Here is a 25,542-nt window from a genome sequence, read left to right on the forward strand (position 1 = left end):
GGTCACACAGGACTCTTCATCAATCTGGCTCCAACCTTCTCTGATTGCTGTTGCCAGATCAGCTTTGCAGGTTGGATTCTTGTCATGGACCATTTTCTTCAACTTCCACCAAAGATTCTCAATTGGATTGAGATCCTGACTATTTGTTGGCCATGACATTGACTTTATGTGTCTTTTTTCAAGGAATGTTTGCACAGTTTTTGCTCTATGGCAGGATGCATTATCATATTGAAAAATGATTTCATCATCCCCAAACATCCTTTCAGTTGATGTGATAAGAAAAGTATCCAAAATATCAACATAAACTTGTGCATTTATTGAAAATGTAATGACAGCCATCTCCCCAGTGCCTTTACCTGACATGCAGCCCCATATCATCAATGACTGTGGAAATCTGCATGTTCTCTTCAGGCAGTCATCTTTATAAATCTCATTGGAACGGCACCAAACAAAAGTTCCAGCATCATCACCTTGCCCAATGCAGATTCGCGATTCATCACTGAATATGACTTTCATCCAGTCATCCACAGTCCACGATTGCTTTTCCTTAGCCCATTGTAACCTTGTTTTTTCTGTTTAGGTGTTAATGATGGCTTTCGTTTAGCTTTTCTGTATGTAAATCCCATTTCCTTTAGGCGGTTTCTTACAGTTCAGTCACTGACATTGGCTCCAGTTTCCTCCCATTCGTTCCTCATTTGTTTTTCTTGACACTTTGATGTCTTCCTCGGTCTACCAGTATGTTTGCCTTTAACAACCTTCCCATATTGTTTGTATTTGGCCCAGATTTTATACACAGCTGACTGTGTAAAACCAACATATTTTGCAACATTGCGTGATGATTTACCCTCTTTTAAGAGTTTGATAATCCTCTCCTTTGTTTCAATTGACATCTCTCGTGTTGGAGCCATGATTCATGTCAGTCCACTTGGTGCAACCGCTCTCCAAGGTGTGATCACTCCTTTTTAGGTGCAGATTAACGAGCAGATCTAATTTGATGCAGGTGTTATTTTTGGGTATGAAAATTTACAGGGTGATTCCATAATTTTTTCCTCAGAATTGAGCGACTCCATAATTTTTCCCCTATGCTTGGTTAAAAAAAGTAACCATTACTGACTACCACATTTTTTGTTCTTGATTTCTTTTAGTGTTTCTTAAAGCCAGAAAGTTGTCATTTGAAATGATTTTAGTTTTGTGCCATGTCTGTGATCTGCTTTTTTTCTACAAAATTAAACAACTGAATGAACAACCTCCAAGGCCGGTGATTCCATAATTTTTGCCAGGAGTTGTATAAGTTTAAAAAACCTCCTTATTTTTTTTTCTCATACGAGAAAAACTGATGGTAAGGAATTAACACATGGAAAATCGGATCTGATACGGCGACTGGCGTCTGTATTAATTCTGACATCTGTATATATATTTTGGGGGATTGAAATCTGAATGAGTCGAAGATCAGCAATCAATCGATTCTCAGAATTACTAAAGTACGAAGAACTGGGCATTAAAGTAGACCACATGCCCTTCACGTACTGGATTTATAGGATGTGCTCTTGATATATCATATAGGGCCATTAGCCCGTAAGCGCGCTAGTCTACGGTGTGATTGGCACATTGCAGCTTTTGGTAATTACATTGATAAGATTTGTTCTTTCCCTCTCCCTTGTGGCTCCCTGATGAATGAGAGATCCTGATGGATCCAGATGTCCCTGGTGTGTGGATGGCATCTCTGCCCGCTCACTTCACCCTTCAATGAACAGCTCTGTGATTCAGCTTTGCAGTCCTCAGCATATGTCAGCCCCCTGCCCTCCCCTGTGTATGTGTGGGAGCTGGGCTGGCTCTTCTAGGGGGGATGATAGCTGACATACCCACATCAGGATCTGCAACTGCACACAAAGCTGGAAGAGCCTGCGACTACTTCACACACTGACCCAACACTGCTTCATCTGCGCTGGTAACGTACAATATTCTGCATCAATTCCTCGCACTTTATTACTGTCCTCTTTCAGTTTGTCAGATGTTGCAGAGCTGAATTTGCCATTTGGCACAACTCAAGGTGTTTTATCTGCTGTATTAACCTTGGAGGCTATCTGCAGCCCTAAAAGGATAAATGACAAATGCAGCTCTGCAACATGGTCAATAATTAAACTCGTATCAAAGTATATCAGGAATTCTGAATCATTGCATATTTCATATGTCAGTATTAATAATATTCCTTATATCAACTGTCGGAGCTTTGCAGTAACCATATATCATTATATTTAGGTAATATCAGCTTTCAATGTCAGCCTATAAACTTATGTCATTATTGCTTACTGTCACTTGTTTTTGCACTATGTATATATTGTGTGATACCATACATAGTGTTATTGTCAGGGTCATATACACATGGAGACTGCCAGCATCTTACTATATGCACTTGTTAATGTTTTACTCTCCAAGTCATTATAACGGCATGAATCTGCATCGTCACCTATCAGTGTGCATGTATTCTAGTCATATGTCCTACTGTGTGCATCTATTTTCACTGGCAGCTGATGGCACGACGATGTGTGTATGTGCGGAGTGTCAGTGTGAATGGTTGTCAAGTATCAGAAACTTTTAAGGCAGTCAGTAAGGGTAAATTTAGATGAGCGCCAAGAGAACGGATTGTGAAATATAATTGAAAGAATACTTGAGGTTGATGTATTGTATCCATATTATACCAGACTGGAAGTAGATACAATACATCACTATTATACTTTGAGGTAGATACAATGTATCACCATCATACTAGTGGTATCTACAATGTATCACTATCATACTAGAGGTAGATACAATGTATCACTATCATACTAGAGGTACAATGTATCACTATCATACCAGAGGCAGATACAATGTACCATTATTATACTACAGGCAGATACAATGTATCACGATCATACTAGCGATAGAAACAATGTATCACTATTGTACTACAGGTAGATACAATGTGTCACTGCCATATTCACAGTAGATACAATGTATCACAATCATACTAGAGATAGAAACAATGTGTCACTATTATTCTGTACTACATGTAGATACAATGTATCACTATCATACGCGTGGCAAATACAATACACCACTATTATATCAGAGGCGGATACAATGTATCAAAATTATTCTGGCTATGGATACAATGTATCACTATCGTAATATTTGTAGATACAATGTGTTACTAATATATTCGGGGATGCAATGTATCACTATTATACTAAAAGTAGATACAATGTATCACTGTTATACCATAGGTGACTACAATGTATCACTATTATAAAAGAAGTGGATACAATGCATCACTATTATACTAGAGGTGGATGCAATGTATCACTATTATACTAGTTAGATACAATGCATCACTATTATACTAGAGGTGGATGCAATGTATCACTATTATACTAGTTAGATACAGTGCTTCACTATTATACTAGAGGTGGATACAATATGTCACTATTATATTAGAATGACTATGACATATAGTGACTATGATGTATAACTAATTATATTAGAGGTGGATACAATGTATCACTAGTATTCTAGAGGTGGATACAATGTATCACTATTATAGTATAGGTATATACAATGTATCACTATTATACTAGAGGCATATACAATGTATCACTATTATGCCATTCTTAAAGCTTATACACTGCATCCCTATTATACCATATTATTCAGTCTCCAAATCCTTATTTCAGGCCTATCCTACGGCTCTAAATCCAGTCCAATGGAACTATGTGAGGTCCAGACGCTGTGGCTATAATGAGAACACTAACATGCACCTATCTCTCACCATGGGCTAAGATCAGGCATTGCATGAGAATAAACAATATGGCTTCTGTAGAAGTAGCGCCATTCAAGTCCACATGGAGGTGGCTGGTATTGCAGCACATCAGCATTGACATCAATGCTGGGCTGCAGGCAGCGCTGTTTGTGGCCTGTTTCTCTAATCTCATACAACCAGGTTAATTATTTATACCCATTTTCTATTTGCATTTTATATGAATCCAGTATTATTTAAGAATTACAAAACCTTTTATGGCTGCGTAGACGAGAGACTTTGGTTAGGATAGTGTAGCTAATGTCTCTTGGTAGCCATTTAATTTATTATTTATAGTGAAGATTTTTTTGGGTGATTTGTAAATTTTAAGCCATAGTGATAAGGATCAATACTGGAATCTCATTGATTGCTAGAATCAATACCTCCAGATTGTCTCTGAACCTGCCTTCCTATACGAGACCTAATAAGTGTAGATTATGATATGTAGGCGCAGACATGCCATTGGTGCAAAATGTACTGCTGCACAGAGGTCCAAGAAGGCAGGGGACCACCACCACCTCAAAAGCAGGTGCAATTGTGCATTATGATGAGTTATTGGACTGCAAGGGGCCCAGATATTGTTCTTGCTCAGGGGCCTCTTCTGACTGTGTCTGCTGCTGTTTATATGGGACTGTAACACATATAACTGTGATGACTGAGTAGTAATCTCGCGTGTATCACATGATCCTTGAGGGACGTTTCCCACAACCCAAAATCACAGTCCACTTTATGCCCTTCCCCTCTGAACCCAAGAACACCGCCAGAAACAGAAGTGACATCACATTCCTGCTGGACATGACATCACATTCCTGCTGGACATGACATCACATTCCTCCTGGACATGACATCACATTCCTCCTGGACATGACATCACATTCCTGGTGGACATGACATCACATTCCTCCTGGACATGACATCACATTCCTCCTGGACATGACATCACATTCCTGCTGGACATGACATCACATTCCTGCTGGACAATGACATCACATTCCTGCTGGACATGACATCACTTTCCTGCTGGACATGACATCACATTCCTGCTGGACATGACATCACATTCCTGCTGGACATGACATCACATTCCTGGTGGACATGACATCACATTCCTCCTGGACATGACATCACATTCCTGCGGGACATGACATCACATTCCTCCTGGACATAACATCACATTCCTCCTGGACATGACATCACATTCCTGCTGGACATGACATCACATTCCTGCTGGACATGACATCACATTCCTGCTGGACATGACATCACATTCCTGCTGGACATGACATCACATTCCTGAGGACATGACATCACATTGATGCTGGACATGACATCACATTCCTCCTGGACATGACATCACATTCCTCCTGGACATGACATCACAGTCCTGATGGACATGACATCACATTCCTCGTGGACATGACATCACATACCTGCTGGACATGACATCACATTCCTGCTGGACATGACATCAGATTGATGCTGGGCATGACATCACATTCCTGGTGGACATGACATCACATTCCTGGTGGACATGACATCACATTGATGCTGGACATGACATCACATTCCTGCTGGACATGACATCAGATTGATGCTGGACATGACATCACATTCCTGGTGGACATGACATCACATTCCTGGTGGACATGACATCACATTGATGCTGGACATGACATCACATTCCTGCTGGACATGACATCACATTGATGCTGGACATGACATCACATTCCTCCTGGACATGACATCACATTCCTGCTGGACATGACATCACATTCCTGCTGGACATGACATCACATTCCTGCTGGACATGACATCACATTCCTGATGGACATGACATCACATTGATGCTGGACATGACATCACATTCCTGGTGGACATGACATCACATTGATGCTGGACATGACATCACATTCCTGCTGGACATGACATCACATTCCTGCTGGACATGACATCACATTCCTGCTGGACATGACATCACATTGATGCTGGACATGACATCACATTCCTGCTGGACATGACATCACATTGATGCTGGACATGACATCACATTCCTGTTGGACATGACATCACATTCCTGTTGGACATGACATCACATTGATGCTGGACATGACATCACATTCCTGCTGGACATGACATCACATTGATGCTGGACCTGACATCACATTCCTGCTGGACATGACATCACATTCCTGTTGGACATGACATCACATTCCTGCTGGACATAACATCACATTGATGCTGGGCATGACATCACATTCCTCCTGGACATGACATCACATTCCTGCTGGACATGACATCACATTCCTGCTGGACATGACATCACATTCCTGTTGGACATGACATCACATTCCTGTTGGACATGACATCACATTCCTGCTGGACATGACATCACATTGATGCTGGACATGACATCACATTCCTGCTGGACATGACATCACATTCCTGCTGGACATGACATCACATTCCTGTTGGACATGACATCACATTCCTGGTGGACATGACATCACATTCCTCCTGGACATGACATCACATTCCTCCTGGACATGACATCACATTCCTGCTGGACATGACATCACATTCCTGCTGGACAATGACATCACATTCCTGCTGGACATGACATCACTTTCCTGCTGGACATGACATCACATTCCTGCTGGACATGACATCACATTCCTGCTGGACATGACATCACATTCCTGGTGGACATGACATCACATTCCTCCTGGACATGACATCACATTCCTGCGGGACATGACATCACATTCCTCCTGGACATGACATCACATTCCTCCTGGACATGACATCACATTCCTGCTGGACATGACATCACATTCCTGCTGGACATGACATCACATTCCTGCTGGACATGACATCACATTCCTGCTGGACATGACATCACATTCCTGAGGACATGACATCACATTGATGCTGGACATGACATCACATTCCTCCTGGACATGACATCACATTCCTCCTGGACATGACATCACATTCCTGTTGGACATGACATCACATTCCTGTTGGACATGACATCACATTCCTCCTGGACATGACATCACATTCCTGTTGGACATTACATCACATTCCTGTTGGACATGACATCACATTCCTGCTGGACATGACATCACATTGATGCTGGACATGACATCACATTCCTAATGGACATGACATCACATTCCTGCTGGACATGACATCACATTGATGCTGGACATGACATCACATTCCTGCTGGACATGACATCACATTCCTGTTGGACATGACATCACATTCCTGTTGGACATGACATCACATTCCTGTTGGACATGACATCACATTCCTGTTGGACATGACATCACATTCCTGTTGGACATGACATCACATTTCTGTTGGACATGACATCACATTCCTGTTGGACATGACATCACAATCCTGCTGGACATGACATCACATTCCTGCTGGACATGACATCACATTCCTAATGGACATGACATCACATTCCTGCTGGACATGACATCACATTCCTGTTGGACATGACATGACATTGATGCTGGACATGACATCACATTCCTGCTGGACGTGACATCACATTCCTAAAGGACATGACATCACATTCCTGCTGGACATGACATCACATTCCTGGTGGACATGACATCACATTGATGCTGGACATGACATCACATCCCTGCTGGACATGACATCACATTCCTGCTGGACATGACATCACATTCCTGCTGGACATGACATCACATTCCTAATGGACATGACATCACATTCCTGTTGGACATGACATCACATTCCTGCTGGACATGACATCACATTCCTGTTGGACATGACATCACATTGATGCTGGACATGACATCACATTCCTGCTGGACGTGACATCACATTCCTAAAGGACATGACATCACATTCCTGCTGGACATGACATCACATTCCTGGTGGACATGACATCACATTGATGCTGGACATGACATCACATTCCTCCTGGACATGACATCACATTCCTGCTGGACATGACATCACATTTCTGCTGGACATGACATCACATTCCTGCCGGACATGACATCACATTCCTGCCGGACATGACATCACATTGATGCTGGACATGACATCACATCCCTGCTGGACATGACATCACATTCCTGCTGGACATGACATCACATTCCTGCCGGACATGACATCACATTCCTGCCGGACATGACATCACATTGATGCTGGACATGACATCACATCCCTGCTGGACATGACATCACATTCCTGCTGGACATGACATCACATTCCTGCCGGACATGACATCACATTCCTGCCGGACATGACATCACATTGATGCTGGACATGACATCACATTCCTGCTGGATATGACATCACATTAATGCTGGACATGACATCACATTCCTGCTGGACATGACATCACATTGATGCTGGACATGACATCACATTCCTGCTGGACATGACATCACATTAATGCTGGACATGACATCACATTCCTGCTGGACATGACATCACATTGATGCTGGACATGACATCACATTGCAGATAGAAGGAAAATGTTATTTCCAAATCCCTTTTTTCTTCTTCAATGTTTATCAAGAACAAAAAGTTATCCAAATATTTCACTCATTTAAGTTTCTGTTGAACATAACAGTCAGCAAGAAGGTAATTATGGTATTAATGTGCTTAGGACACTGTAACTGCGGTAGAATAAGAACTCTGTTGCTATTTCCCCTTTCAATCTGGATTCAGTCTATAAATCTGATCTAGTCATTTACATGAAGGTTCGTTAGGAGGGCGTTAATGAGCTCAGATAACTGAGGGTTTTATGGAGCAACACCTGCTTGTGAAATAATGAGTATTCATTCAGTGATTTGCCTTGATATCGATGCTTCTCGGAATTCAAGGGGAATCGGGTTACGAGCCCGCTGTGATTTATACAGAAGGGCTCAGACAGTAGCACGACAACTTTCCAGGGGTTTCTTCATTTGCATGTGATGATGATGTCATTATTAGATCACCATGAATTCAAAGACATGACCCAAAATAAGTTAAAATCACCAAGATTAGCTAACCACGTCAGTGGTAGAGGAAAGGTGAATCATTTAACAACATTTTGGTTTAATATATGTGCAGAGTGATGCAGAAACATTGAGATAAATGATAATAATTTGTCTGTCTGCTCTCACCACTAGGGGGAGCTCACTGCATACAACTCACACATTGAACTCAGTAATAAATATGTATGCGGTGAGCTCCCCCTAGTGGTGGTTGCAGACAGAATTGAATAATTTAAAGGAAAACTGTCCAGTGATTTACATGTCTCTCACTAGGTACTGACAAGGTAGAGATCTGCACTCAAAATTTGCAGCAAATCTGCCTAATTTCTGCTCATGACCTAAGAGATAGAAGAATAAAAGGGTTTGTGCAGGATTAGAAGGATATGGCTGTTTTTTTTTTTAAGAAATAGCACCACACCTAAATATGGTTTGGTCTGGTATTGCAGCTTTGCTCCATTGAAGTTAATAATGGATGAGCTATGAAGAAGTTTTGCATTGTTGTTTTTTTTTTCTATGCTGCTTCACCTTTTACCCCTGGACGCTACCTTTTCTGATGTTTTGTTATTTATCATCACTAGGGGACAGATCTGTTTACTTCTGCATGTGGCTTCTATTAACTTGCACATAGGACTCTAGTATGGATCGCCCCCTAGAGGTGACAATAGGGAGCACAACTTTTTTAAAACACTGCATATTAGAAAATGCGGAAAATCTTATATAAATGTTGTTTCATTTATAACAGTGGAGGTTCTATAAATTGACCAGAGAACGGAAATGGAGATCTTACTCACCTTATTTACCTTCCTCTTAGTAGAATATTAATCGATATGGAAAGGTCTCTGTTATTTGCTCAGGTTCAATATTACATAGCTTTTAGGAGAAGCGTGGACACATCTTCTAACGAGCACTTAATTGCTTCACCTGCAGAATACGTGCAGCACGGACCTGGCAGGACGAGATGGTGATGAGCTCCATCATACCTGCTTTTGCCTCAATTCCCCCATTAGAGATGCAAATGTTATATTTTTCTTGTGTCACATAATAATTGTACTGTAAAACCAGCCAGGGCTACTGGAAAAAAAAAAAGCAAAACTAGATCAGGACGCGAAGTGTATGGTGCATAAGTCCCTGCTGGGAGGCGTGCATTAAGGTTAGCAGGTCAGCCATTTATAGAAAGGCAGAATGAGAGCATTATACAGAAGGAAAAGAAAGAAACAGCTCTACAAGGCGTACAGTACTGCGACAAGAGGTGTGGGCAGTGACTCCCACGCGTTTCATGACTCTTCCATGTTGGCTGTTGTTAGTGATGGAAGGTGTTTTGGTCCATAGCTCCCCACAGAACATAATCTGGAGGTGTGAGATTGGATGACCATGGTGGTCCTATGTCCCTAAACATTAATCTGTCCCCCAAGATATTGCACACGGAAACTTACACAGAGGCGCCAGCTGTGTATGCATGATCGGAGAGTGAATGATCTGATGAATTGGCCACAAGATCGGTCGCTAATATTGCGCCACGCTTATGATCCATGGTGCAATAAACAGATATGAAAATGTATATATGTGTGGCCTCCCCTCTAGCTTCATGTCTGTCTAGTGGTGGCTGCAGGCAGAGAGAATATTGGCATTAAAAGGGGCTGTCCCTAAAACAATTTCATCCTTTATTTGCAGGATAATAGGTTATATATGTATGATCACTCTTGGCCTGGCTGCTGAGACCCCCACGATACCCAGAACAGAGGTCTAAAGTCCTTTGTGTGACTGAGCATGTGCGATCACCACTCTTATACACAGCAAATAGGGCAGTGGTCGCACATGCTCACTACAACTCCTTTGACACAGAACTTCGGTATATACTTTCTCTAGGTTGGGGGGGGGGGGGGTCTCTAGCGAACAAATATTTATCACTCATCCACAGGATTTATCTCGTTAAGGGAACAACCCTTTTAAAATAAGTTTGCTTCAGACAATTCCTTCCCTTCATGATAAGCTGATGAAAGGATGTGCTACTGTCAGGACCCCAATAATCAACTGTAATTTGAATGAACTTGCCCTCTGTTCAGTTTTCATAGAGCACCTCCACAGGAGAAATGAGGTATTACAAGATTACTATTCAAATCAATAAACTGTCTGTATAAAGCACATACATGCCGAGTCCTATTATTTTTCTTATTTTCTTGAAAAGGACATCAACTTGTATTATAGAACGAAAGGACCTCAAAAAGTCTTGTCACATTTCCCTGCTTGGAAAGGACAGAACATTGTGTCTCTCAGGTTGCTTGAAAGGGAAATAATGAGAGTAATGACAATGATTATATCTGTAACTGCTTACCGGCCCTTTAATCGCCTTTTTTGTAATTTGTATATTGGCAATTAGACTGAGATTGAAAGTTACGGTAAATCATTCTTCCATGTGGAAGAGTTTTATAATAAGGATTCAGCTGAGGAGATCGAACGCCTGCGACCTGGGAGATACGGATGACGGTTCTGTCATATCAGTCCTTAGATTATGAAACTGATTCTTGTTATCAGTGTGGATTGGTGTCTTTTGAGGGTTTCCAGAGTATCAGCCATTTTACAAGTCACCACCAAGGGAAGTGGAGAATCTCCTTGATATCGGTCCTCAAGGGTCTTAGATAATCAGGACCCCAGACATTAATGCCTTCCTTAATGATATCAGAAAAGCAGAACGGTACATGAAGCTTCAGGGTATTAGTGGGCTCTGTGCGTATCCAAGAGATCCAGAGATGAGACACAGAAACCCAGAGATGTACATGAGTCAACGTGTCTGAAATTCAAGCCTCATGGGCTCCAAAGTGATTTTTACCATCAGGGGCAACAGGGCTCCAGTGGTTTAGCCCAGGGATAGCAGCTGTGACTGATATATAGGACCCATGGACTCAGGATGTTATCTCTTGGATATAGTCATGTAAGATATCTATCTGTCTGTCTATCTACAGTATGTCATACCTATTTATTTCATACCTTTCTAGCTATATTATCTCAGCGATATCATCTATCATTTGTACATCTCTGATTTATCTATCTAGAGCCATGGCTGAAAGTGCTGGCACCCTTGAAATTGTTCCAGAAAATGAAGTGTCATTCTATCTATCTAACTACCTATCTATTATCTATCAATCTATCATCTATCATGTATTTATCTATCATCTATCTATCATCTATCTATTATCTATCAATCTATCTATTTATTATCTATTAATTCAATTCAATTCAATTTATTATCTATCTGTCATCAATTTAACAAGAAAAAGGGGAACAGCATAGAAATACTTATCTTCGGGTGCAGAGCCCCCAGACAACCAGTCCACCCATCATTCAAGTTTTATAGAAATTCAAAAGAAGAGGCAGCACTCCATTATTCCAATATAAAAGCGTGCAGGGTTTAATTTACCCACATGTTCAGGCAACGTTTCAGCTCACAATTAGCCTTTCTCAAGCCCTATCTATTATCTATTAATTCAATTCAATCTATCATCTATCTATTATCTATCTATTATCTATCAATCTATCATCTATCTGTTATCTATCATCTATCTATTATCTATCTATCCATGTATCTGTTCTCTATTATCTATATATCTATTGTCTATCTATTATCTATCTATCAGTATTATTTATTTTTGTAGAACCAATGATTCCTTTGTCTGTACATGAGGAGAGTTAAGGCCCCTTCACATTTAGCGACGCTGCAGCGATACCGACAACGATCCGGATCGCTGCAGCGTCGCTGTTTGGTCGCTGGAGAGCTGTCACACAGACCGCTCTCCAGCGACCAACGATGCCGGTAACCAGGGTAAACATCGGGTAACTAAGCGCAGGGCCGCGCTTAGTAACCCGATATTTACCCTGGTTACCATCCTAAAAGTAAAAAAAAACAAACACTAGATACTTACCTACCGCTGTCTGTCCTCCAGCGCTGCGCTCTGCTTCTCTGCTCTCCTCCTGTACTGTCTGGGAGCCGGAAAGCAGAGCGGTGACGTCACCGCTCTGCTTTCCGGCTCACAGCCAGTACAGGAGGAGTGCAGAGCACAGCGCTGGAGGACAGACAGCGTTAGGTAAGTATCTAGTGTTTGTTTTTTTTTACTTTTAGCATGGTAACCAGGGTAAACATCGGGTTACTAAGCGCGGCCCTGCGCTTAGTTACCCGATGTTTACCCTGGTTACCAGTGAAGACATCGCTGGATCGGTGTCACACACGCCGATCCAGCGATGTCTCCAGGGAGTCCAGCGACGAAATAAAGTTCTGGACTTTATTCAGCGACCAACGATCTCCCAGCAGGGGCCTGATCGTTGGTCGCTGTCACACATAACGATTTCATTAACGATATCGTTGCTACGTCACAAATAGCAACGATATCGTTAACAATATCGTTATGTGTGAAGGTACCTTTACATGCAAAATACAAATATAGATTACAATGGCCAAACTAACTATGACAGACTGGTACAGAGGGGAGAGAACCGTGCCCTTGTGCGCTAGCAGCCTACAGGATAATGGAGAAGAACAAAGTAGATTGCACGTTGCGGCAGTTGCGGTGGTGGTGAGGTGGCAGGGAGTCATTGCAGGCTGTAGCTTTCTTAAAGAAACGAGTGTGTAGTGCCCAGTGGCAGAAAGCTGGTTTTGAGTCCTGGGTCATGGGTTTCCCAGCAAGACAATGACCCTAAACATACTTGAAGAAGCCCCTGGAAATGGATGGAAACAAAGCAATGGAGAATTCTGAAGTGGCAACATTGAGTCCAGCTCTAAATCCCATTGAACACCTGTGGAGAAATCTTAAAATAGCTATTATCACATATGAGAGATCGGGAGCAAAAGAAGAAGAAGAGTGCTCCAACATTCCAGCTGAGAGGTGTAAGAAGCTTGTTGATGTTTAAAGGAAGTGATTGTTTCCAGTTATTTATTCCAAAGGGAGTGCAACCAGATATTAAGTTGAGGGGGCCAACAATTTTGGGGGTCTTGAGTGAAATTATGCCAAATTTGCTTTTTTTGTGTTGTTCCAATATACACAAACAAAATAAATGTGGATAACAAAACGTGTGTGATGGCAATGATTTTCTGGGAGAAGTACTTCATTTTCTGGAACAATTTAAAGGGTGGCAAAACTTTCGGCCATGACTGTAATGATCGATCTGTCTATCTATCTATCTATCTATCTATCTATCTATCTATCTATCTATCTATCTATCTATCTATCTATCTATCTATCACTGTGTAACTTTACCAACTTTAGCTTTGATTTAATAGAGATGAAAACCCGCAGCGGCCATGTACTTGCTTCTATATACATCAATACCTATGCTATACCTGCAGGGGGGATTTCCATTGACATTGAATCAGTACTTTGTTGGAGTTAATGTTACAATTCTTTTATAATGTAACAAATTCCATTTCTACTATAATGCGACCTGAAAACAATAACAAAGTCTTCAGAAGTGACTCCTCAGGGGCGTGCAAGTGACTGGATTTTGATGAGATACAGAAGGACTGGCTGTATGTTACGTCCGGTTTTACAACCTTTGCATCTCAAATAAGAAATAAACTATTTTAGCAAATAGTCTTATCTAAAAATCTGCTGTTTTTTTCACAGCTCCTCTAATTATTTTGTCACCATGGTAACAGACTACAAACGCACTTTGTGTAGTCTGAACTTAACGTCACACTCCCTCCTTCTCATTTGTCCCCTATGGAATGAATATCTTGACGATGTTGATTGCCACTTAATTTACTTACAGACTAATATACCAAAATAAAATTGTTAAAGCTGAAATGTGAAGGTGTTCACTATTTTCTGGTTAGTTACAAAAAATTGCAATCAATGATATTTTCTTTTGGTGGTTACCGTACTTCTTTTGTGTGGTGAGATAGATCTTTCTAATTACGGTAAGCTTCTATAGGTGCCTGTTATTCATTGCGTACGGTGTATCAGATCTCACATGTACATTACTCATTATCACTGCTGCTCTGAAGGTTGGGGTTATTTGTATGCAATCTGCAGGAAACATAACTCACCTGAATTAATATGATAATTAGATAAGACCTGAGGAGGGGGATGGGGCAAGGGTCAATCACACAGGGGTTAATCTGGATCCTTGTGACAGGCAATAGATTAATCAATAAATAAGCCTTGCATGCGGCAGGAATGTTAATGTGGGGTCATGAAGAAAGTTTACTGTTCTTCTGTGTTAAAATAATGACATTGTATTTCAGGTTTGTGGCTAAGAGAAAGACATGGTCCTAAGATGGATATTGGCAGCTCTACTTCAAGGTAAAAAGATTTATCTATCTAATATCTATCATCTATCTATCTATTGAACATCTATATATCCTCTATCTATCTTATTATTATTATTATTATTATTTATTTATATAGCACCATTAATTCCATGGTGCTGTACATGAGAAAGGAGTTACATACAGGGTTATAGATATCGATTACAGTAAGCAGGTTTACAATGACAGACTGGTACAGAGGGGAGAGGACCCTGTCCTTGTGGACTTATATTCTATGGGATAGTGGGGAAGAGACCGAAGGTAGGGGCGAGGCGGCGGCTCTGGCGATGGCGAGGCGAGGCGGTGGCTCTGGGCTCTATCTGTCTATTATCTATCATCTATCTATTATCTATATATCTATTATCTATCTATTATTTATCTATCATCTATCTATCATCTATCGATCATCTATCTATCAATCTTATATAGCACAGGCCACGCAATATATAACACAGGGCACGTAGTATATAGCACAGCCCACGCAGTATATCACACAGCCCACATACTATACAACACAGCCCACGTACTATATAACACATGCAGTATATAGCAGCCACGCAGTATATAACACAGGCGACGCAGTATATAACACAGCCCACGTAACATATAACACAGGGCACGTAGTATATAGCACAGCCCACGGAGTATATCACACAGCCCACGGAGTATATAATACTGCCCATGTAGTATATAGCAGCCACGCGGTATATAACACTGCCCACGCAGTATTTAGCAGTGTGGGCACCATATCCCTGCTAAAAAAAATAATTAAAACAAAAAATAGTTATATACTCACCCCTGGGATCCAGCGAAACTCTAGAAATGCGCGCGCGGCTGCCGCCATTTTCCGTTCCCAGGATGCATTGCGATATTACCCAGAAGACTTAGCGGTCTCGCGAGACCGCTAAGTCATGTGGGTAATGCATCTCTGGGAACGGAAGATGGCGGCCGGCGCGAGCGCATCGTCGGACTACGGAAGGTGAGAATGTGTAGTCTGATCTCGCAGTCTGATCCTGCAGTCTTGTGTTACTTGACTGCCTCTTTCCCTTTTTCTTGAGGGGGGAGATGGAAAAGACTGACTCCTGGGTCAGACTACACACAAGGATTGTTTGGACCCTGTAATGATACAAACACATAGTGCTACTTATGAGCTGTAAACCTAAAACGGTCAGAGATTTTTAATCAAGAATGATTGTATTGTAAAGCTGCTTCATTTTTTTAAATCATGGATATATTGGATAGTTTACAAAGAGAGTTGCATAAGTTTACATACTGTCGGGATCACACTCAGTCGGAGCAGCCTTTGGAAGTGGAGAATCACCAGAAATAATACACAAGACACGTCTTGTATAGTGTATCACTGGGAAGTCTCTGAAGCACGCCTGCCTTCAATGTGCTATCCCTTCTTTATATAGTTGTTTCAGTAGGTTTAGTGGTTATACAAGTTTTGCATGTTTAAACAAAGAGACAAAACAGGAAAGAAAGAAAAGAAAAGAAAACAGTTTCGTGGGCGGCAGTTTCACAACAAACAGTACAAAGGCAATTCCACAGACAAGAAAAACAGGATTTCATACTATAGCTAAAATGTCCTTGAATGGACAGGTCAATATTTATCACAAATTCTTTTTTTTTTATTTTTGTTCATTGAGGTAATCATTTTTGTTCTGCTCTTCACAATCCCCCCTTTGACATATTCCATTCAAAACCTTGTCGATCATTTTAGTCATTCTTTTTGTGATATTACAAAAAAAAACTTTATATTCTCGCATCCATTACACAAAATTTATTTGTGCATACCAAGATACCCTTGAGTACAACCTTGAATAATACATATATAATTACAATAACCATAACTGTATGTATTAGGCTTTGCATAATCCCGGTAACCCACCCACCGATCCCTCTGAACCAATTGGCCGGGTTAAGAAAAGAAAAGGTATCTGACCACCAGCTATCCTTATTTTGGTCATTGTCTTTGTCATACTGATCCCTGAGTCGTTGTACGTCTTTTAATTTAAATCTCATACTCATTAGATTCATTACAAACCAGGTTCCCCGGCTTACTTGTACAACTGTCTGCATCACCTTGGGGGAACAACTCAGAATGTTCCCATTTTCTATTATGTATGTATCTTTCCAATACTGTAGGTTTGAAAGCATCAGAGGAAGGGGTGGTTGTACTGAAACTGAGCTGTAGATTTTCAGTGGGGACCTGTCCTAAATCAGTTAATCCAGTCTTATTCCTAGGTACCCATTTTCCTCCCTTGAATGCTAAATATTGTAAGTTGTCTATTTTTCCTGTAAGATTGCCCTGCCACCAAGGAAATTCTACCCATCCCACAATTGGTATGGCGATTGTAGTATTCCATAGTCTAGTATTGCCAGGTTGGTTGTTGGCCAGGTTGTCTGAACAATTAGGCCAAGCGAATATTTCTTCAGCTGACACGGGAACTGCTAGAAAAGGTATACTTGTGGCTGATACTGGTGAATGGGTACAGATCCAACAATCTGCCAGGGGTTGCGTATTATTTAACAAGTCATGCACTAATTTTCTATGATGTTGTACGAATCTATTGTTCAAAGGGGCTAGAGAATTCAGTCTTTCCCATGCCTCCGTTGAGGTTAACATTATTAACATCAATATCATGAGTCTTGTACTGCTTTTTTGCAATGGCTTGCATGTATCCACGATGCCTTTCCTTCAAGCTTGACTGCTGTTGGAGTTGTTAACAGGACTTGGAAAGGTCCGTCAAATCTCGGTTCCAGAGTCTTTCTGGTGTGTCTTTTCACGTAGACTTGATCACCAGGTTCCAACTTGTGGCCTCCTTCGAGATTTTCTGGATCTGGAAGGGAAGCAAAAACTTGCGAATGCACTTTAGTTAAACGTTTTTGTAATTCTTGTACATAAGCAGTTAAAGTCTCAGTATTCAACATCAGTTGTTGTGGAAAATAACAACCCAAATTTGCTGCTCTACCAAAAAGAATCTCATGTGGTGACAGCTTAGCCTTCCCCCTTGGGGTGTTTCGGATGGAATACAGGGCAAGTGGTAGACACTCGGTCCAAGGCTTTCCTGTTTCTGCCATGGCCTTCTGGATTTTTAATTTTATTGTCCCATTTAATCTTTCCACTTTACCTGAACTCTGTGGATGATATGGAGTGTGAAACTGGTTTTCTACTCCCAACATTTTCATAACATTCTGGAATATTTCCCCAGTAAAATGGGTACCTCTATCTGACTCGATCACCTCAGGCATGCCGTAACGGGGTATCAGTTCATGTGCTATTTTAATGGCAGTAGTTTTTGCTGAGGCTTTACGAACTGGATAAGCCTCTGGCCACCCTGAGAACATGTCCACACACACAAGCACATATTCGTATCCATTGTACCTAGGAAATTGGATGTAGTCGATCTGGAGTCTTTGAAAGGGATACAGTGGTCTTACATGATGCTTGGTTGGGGTTTTAATGGCCTGACCTGGATTGTGTGCCAGGCATATAGCGCATGCAGCACACATGTTCCGAGCAAAATTACCAAAGCCTGGAGCCAACCACCTTTCTTTTACCTTGAGCGTCATACCATTTGCCGACACATGCGTGGGTAGGTGGAGGTCACTTGCCACTGCGGGGTACCAGGCTCTGGGTAAACACAACAAAGTTCCTTTTTTCCATAATCCTTGCTGATCTTCTGCCCCTTTTTTCTGCCACTGCCCTCGTTCTTCGTCGTCTACCTGTTTCTGAGCTTCCTTCAATCTTTCCTCATCATCTTCAGAGCTATCTAGTGTGTGGGCATGATGTAAGGGTTTACGTGCTGCCTGTTTTGCTGCCTTATCGGCTTTATCGTTACCCCTGGCTTCCTCGGTGTTGAGTCTCACATGTGCAGCTACCTTTATCACCGCTATTTCTTTAGTTTCTTGTGCTGCCTCCAGAATCTGTCTAATGAGGGAGGCATGTTTAACAGGTTGGCCTGAAGCAGTCATATAACCTCTGGCTCTCCATATTACGCCAAAATCGAAAATAATGCCATGTGCATATCTAGAATCAGTGTATATGTTTGCTGTCTGATCTTTGGCTATTTTTAGAGCTTCAACTAATGCCGTAAGTTCTGCTTCTTGTGCAGACTGATTAGCAGGGAGAGGTTCTGCTTTCAGCACTTCATGCTGAGTTACTACCGCATAACCTGTATGAAATTGTCCATTCATATCTGCATATCTACTGCCATCTATGAAAAGTTCAAATGTAGCATTACAGAGTGGCTTGTCACGTACATTACATAAGCCCTGAGTCTCTTGTTCCATTAATTGTACACAATCATGCATTGACTTTGATGGGTCAAAGGAGTTGGAGAGTGCAGTTTCAGTTTCCTCAGGTATGGTACCCCCCTCAGACTCTAAAGGGAGCAAAGACGCGAGATTAAGAGTCTGAATCCTGGCAAAGGAAATGTTGGGCGGCAGTAGTAGGGAACATTGGAGACGGAGGTGTTTGGCTATTGAAATATGTTTAGCAGGTAGCAAAAGAAAAAAAGCAGGATGCACTCACCAATCTTCAAAGTAGCAAATTTTATTGAGTCTTCACAATTACAACTTCATGGCCGGGGGAGAAGAAAAGGAGCTCGTACGAGCAGGGGAGACGACGGCCGTTTCGCGCAGTCCTTGCGCTTCAACGGGTCTGCGTATGCGCGCATTTCAACGTGCAGACCCGTTGAAGCGCAAGGACTGCGCGAAACGGCCGTCGTCTCCCCTGCTCGCACGAGCTCCTTTTCTTCTCCCCCGGCCATGAAGTTTTAATTGTGAAGACTCAATAAAATTTGCTACTTTGAAGATTGGTGAGTGCATCCTGCTTTTTTTCTTTTGCTACCTGGGACACATATGTTATTTCATGGTTTTGCACCCGATATCTTTTTTGCCATGGCTGTTGCTGACATGATATAGCTTTCTAGTACCGGCTTTCCTGAAGATTATGGATTTAGTTGGGGCAGTGCCGTCCATATGCTATTTTCTCTCTTTTATTCGTTTTTGAAATATGTTTAGGTTGGACCTGGTTAAGAATGCCATGTACATCATGAGTGGTCTGAACTAGAAGTGGGTGATCAAGAACAATCTCAGAAGCTTTATCTAATAACAGTGAAATTGCGGCTACTACTCTTACACAAGAAGGTGCGGCTCTAGCTACAGGGTCCAGATGAGCTGATATGTATGCCACAGGTCTCTGTTTGTTTCCATGTTTTTGTGTGAGCACCCCTGTAGCATGTGAGTGATAAGTCAATTACCGTAAAATATGCAGCAGTGCTGGGAATTTGAGACAGTAAGGTATGAGGATTCGGTACCACAGGGGTGACCGGTGCCAAAACCTTATTGATTTCCCGTAAGTCGTGCACCATGCGATATTTCACCATAGTTTCTTTGGAGGACACTTTCTTTTTAACAGGATATAAGGGTGTATTGGCGGGTGACCTGATTTCTACCAAAACACCTTGTAACACATAATCCTGAATTTGTTGAGAAATCGCCTGTTCTTGCTGGGCGCTGATGGGGTATTGCCTAAGCTGAGGTAATATGGTTCCCGGGGCAGTTTCTAACAGTATAGGAGCTACTGATAAAAATCCTACATCAGTGTCTCCTTTTGCCCATAGGCTGTCAGGAACCCGAGACAAGTCAATTTTTGCTTGTTGAGTGTAAATTTCGGGAAAATCCTCCATTGCCTGTATTCTAACATATGGTTCCAGAGTTTCTGCATCTTCAGGGATGGTCAGCATAACTGTGCCATCTTCTCTAAAATGGATGTTTGCATGCATTTTACTTAAGACATCAGTACCCAACAAGCAGGTAGGTGCACCTTTAGCAAATAAAAATTTGGATACAAAAGTTTTAGGGCCAAAGCTCACATTTAAAGGTTTTGTAAAGGGCAACGCCTGAATTTTACCATCATACCCTTCTGCATATGTAACCTTTGAGGATATATTGTCAGGATATGGTAAAAAGTCCTGATTTAAAATGGAGGATGTTGCTCCCGTATCTATCAGAAAAGGTACATTTTTACCCTCAACTTCAACTTGTATTATTGGTCTTCTAGAAGGAAGAGAGACCTGCATAACTTTCAGTCATTCTGAGCTGTCTGTTTGATCAGGCATCTGGGTTATTTATCCTATTTTTGGGTACAAAGGTTCCTGAATCTATATCTGCTTTTCTCTTCCTACATTCCCTTTGGAAATGTCCTGGCTTCTTACAGTAATGACAAGTAAACTTTTGATTAGCAGAGCCAGTATTAGCCTGTGCAATTCTTACTGGCTTAGAATTTTCTCTTAAGTCCATTTCTATCCCTACAGCTTTCTGTCTAGCCAGGTGTGGGTCTTCCAAGGTTCTCCAATCAGGGGTTGCGGCCTTAAGCTTTTCCTTCACTTTTGGAGACAATCCATCTATAAAGGTTTTTGTAACTAACCTCATCATTCCTGGAGCGGTTAGATCCATGCCTTCATCTCTGAAATTATTTTCTACACTTAGATAATATTCGTCTACTGATTGTCCAGATTTCTGAGCCACCACTCCCGTTGTTCCTCTCTGCCTCTGTCTCTCCCTCATGAAAACCATTAAGTGATCTACAAATTGTGTACCTGATTCTATCGTTTGTAAGGCACCATCTCCTGCTTGGGGCCTATGTACCTGTAGATTTGCTAATAGCTCCTGGAAGAGTCCAGGAGTCATTTTCATTCTACATAATTCTTCTCCATCTGCCCAAACTCCAGCGTGAGTCTGCATAATTTGCTGTATATATTGTGCAAATCTAACTGGACACTGGGTGGGATCTGGTGCGTTATGCAAGAGAGACATGCCTTCAGCGGGGGACCAAGGGAAATATTGTCGAGTTTGGTGATATCTAGTTCCCATTACTCCGTCAGCACCAGGTTCCCTAAAGGGTCTTGGTACTACCCTAACAGGGGCAAGTACAGCGCCATGTCTAGGTGTACCACAGGCTAGGCAATCATTTCTCCAGTCTGGATTTTGTTGTCCACAGTGCGGACATACCCATCCTCCTGGTCCGGCTAAACTTTGAGGTGGTGTTTGGAGAAAAGATGGGGCATGTGGGTTAAGGTATGGGGGTGGGGTATTTTTAGATTCCACATTTTGTTTTTCTCCACAGCCTGTGGGTCTAATACACCACTTTTTACTCTGTTGAATATATGTCCATCCCTCATTTTCTGCTACCCTAGAGACATCAATCAATGCTTGGATCTGATCTATCCATTTCTTGTCTCTGATTATGCCTTTTTTCCTTTCCTGAATTCCTTCCCATAGTTTTCTACTAAAAGCTTCTGCCCTAGTAACTCCAAACTTACCGTATATACTCGAGTATAAGCCGAGATTTTCAGCCCAAATTTTTGGGCTGAAAGTGCCCCCCTCGGCTTATACTCGAGTCACGGTAGCGGTGGGGTCGGCGGGTGAGGGGCTGAGGGCGCTGAGGCATACTTACCTAGTCCCAGCGATCCTCGCGCTGTCCCTGCCGTCCCACGGGCTTCGGCGCTGCAGTTTCTTCCTCTCTTCAGCGGTCACGTGGGACCGCTCATTACAGAAATGAATAAGCGGCTCCACCTCCCATAGGGGCGGAGCCGCTTATTCATTTCTCTAATCAGCGGTGCCGGTGACCGCTGATAGAGAAAGAAGCTGCGGCACCGAAGACCAGGCAGAGGGACAGCGCGAGGATCGCCAGGACTAGGTGAGTATAGCATATTCACCTGTCCTCGTTCCAGCCGCCGGGCGCCGATCCATCTTCCCGGCCGGCGCCTCCATCTTCCCGGCGTCTCTGCTCTCTGACTGTTCAGGCAGAGGGCGCGATGACGCATATAGTGTGCGCGGCGCCCTCTGCCTGATCAGTCAGAGCAGAGACGCCGGGAAGATGGAGGCGCCGGAACGAGACGCCGGGAGCTGCAATCAAGGGAGGTGAGTATGTGTTTTTTTTTCTTTATTGCGGCAGCGGCGGCACAAATTTATGTGGAACATCTATGGGGCACAGTGAACGGTGCAGAGCACCGTATATGGCACAGCACAGCTATGGGGCACAGTGAACGGTGCAGAGCACTGTATATGGCACAGCACAGCTATGGGGCACAGTGAACGGTGCAGAGCACCGTATATGGCACAGCACAGCTATGGGGCACAGTGAACGGTGCAGAGCACTGTATATGGCACAGCACAGCTATGGGGCACAGTGAACGGTGCAGAGCACCGTATATGGCACAGCACAGCTATGGGGCACAGTGAACGGTGCAGAGCACCGTATATGGCACAGCTATGGGGCACAGTGAACGGTGCAGAGCACCGTATATGGCACAGCACAGCTATGGGGCACAGTGAACGGTGCAGAGCACCGTATATGGCACATCTATGGGGCACAGTGAACGGTGCAGAGCACTGTATATGGAGCACAGCTATGGGGCACAGTGAACGGTGCAGAGCACCGTATATGGCACATCTATGGGGCACAATGAACGGTGCAGAGCACCGTATATGGCACATCTATGGGGCACAATGAACGGTGCAGAGCACCGTATATGGCACAGCTAGGGGGCACAATGAACGGTGCAGAGCACTATATGGTTCACACCTATGGGGAAATATGAACGGTGCAGAGCACTATATGGCACAGCTATGGGGAAATAATGATCTATTTTTATTTTTGAAATTCACCGGTAAATGCTGAATTTCCACCCTAGGCTTATACTCGAGTCAATAAGTTTTCCCAGTTTTTTGTGGCAAAATTAGGGGGGTCGGCTTATACTCGGGTCGGCTTATACTCGAGTATATACGGTACTAAAAATCTTTTTCAGCCCCTTAGTGGCATCTTCACCACTTATCTCCTTTATGATAGTATAGATATCTAATTCTTCTGGTTCCGACTTTGTTTGCTTATTCCCCATTTTCTTATCCTGAGCTTTCTTGCCCTAGGTGGCGTTTGGGTATGAGAATACCTCGTTACCTTCTTCCTAAGGAGCTAGGATGTCTTTTTCTTGCCCTAGGTGGCGTTTGGGTATGAGAATACCTCGTTACCTTCTTCCTAAGGAGCTAGGATGTTTAAACTGTGTTGATGTAAGAAAATCCTGATTCCTACACCTATAGCAAACAACACAAATGCAACCAGACAGAAAAAGAACATACAACGTATCTTGTCCCAGGCTAATTTATCTGTCCTGGGCTTATACTATCACATACAACGTATTCTTGTCCCAGGCTAATTTATCTGTCCTGGGCTCATACTATCATACACTTATCCGTCACCAGGTTTTTGTCAAAGACAGGATCAGAGATTGAACATAGGCGCGGAGGTCTCCCCGAAAGGACGCAACCACGTTGCCCAGTGGGACAGTCACTTCTTCTGTTTCAACCCCCTGGGCGGCTTATAGGGCTATTCCCAACTTCCACACACCTTCTATTCACATTCACTCTCATTCAATGCCGTACTCCGTGAGGTGATCAATTCCTAAATAGTTCAAGAACCCGAGCTATAGGTATCCTCCTCTACTAGAACTACCCGCTAAAGAACACGACACAGAAAATCTTACGGACAGTGCAGGGCAGATATAAGAGATCTAACAGTGTCTCTTACCTGGCCAGGTTTTTGTTCATCTGCCGTCCATTATCCCAGATTCTCTTTTCGTTCGTATTCTGCCGGTGATCTTGAAAGAATACACAGACCTCGGGTCCCTGTTCAGGCGCCAGGAAATGTCGGGATCACACTCAGTCGGAGCAGCCTTTGGAAGTGGAGAATCACCAGAAATAATACACAAGACACGTCTTGTATAGTGTATCACTGGGAAATCTCTGAAGCACGCCTGCCTTCAATGTGCTATCCCTTCTTTATATAGTTGTTTCAGTAGGTTTAGTGGTTATACAAGTTTTGCATGTTTAAACAAAGAGACAAAACAGGAAAGAAAGAAAAGAAAAGAAAACAGTTTCGTGGGCGGCAGTTTCACAACAAACAGTACAAAGGCAATTCCACAGACAAGAAAAACAGGATTTCATACTATAGCTAAAATGTCCTTGAATGGACAGGTCAATATTTATCACAAATTCATTTTTTTTTTATTTTTGTTCATTGAGGTAATCATTTTTGTTCTGCTCTTCACACATACCCTTTAATTAAGTATCATATTATGTCTCCAATTATGGTTATCTTACATTTAAAGATCAAAAACCATTGTGGTGAGACTTCTGCTTTAATAGAGGAAGGGGTTGAATACTTTTTCACATCACTGTAGATGTACACAGTAAGGGCAGTCCCACACGTCCAGATAATTCCGGTACCGGAAAAATCGGTACCGGAATTATCCGTGTCCGTGTGCCCGTGGGTTTCTGTGGCACATCAGTGTGGCACACGTGCGGCGCACATGTGC

At 42.4% G+C, this 25,542-nt stretch overlaps 1 protein-coding gene across 1 annotated transcript in view; it reads left to right on the top strand.

Annotated features, from left to right (window-relative positions):
• The first annotated feature begins 1,896 nt into the window (after nt 1–1,896).
• The window catches only part of LEPR (leptin receptor), a 65,459-nt gene continuing 41,813 nt past the window's right edge, over nt 1,897–25,542 (top strand). The window contains exons 1-2 of the mRNA XM_069738207.1: nt 1,897–1,948; nt 15,098–15,155. Coding sequence (XP_069594308.1) covers nt 15,119–15,155 — 37 coding nt within the window. The 5' untranslated portion in view covers nt 1,897–1,948; nt 15,098–15,118. The remainder of the gene's footprint in view (nt 1,949–15,097; nt 15,156–25,542) is intronic.

Source organism: Ranitomeya imitator, chromosome 8 (assembly GCF_032444005.1).
Source record: "Ranitomeya imitator isolate aRanImi1 chromosome 8, aRanImi1.pri, whole genome shotgun sequence".
In the NCBI taxonomy this organism is placed as follows: domain Eukaryota; kingdom Metazoa; phylum Chordata; class Amphibia; order Anura; family Dendrobatidae; genus Ranitomeya; species Ranitomeya imitator.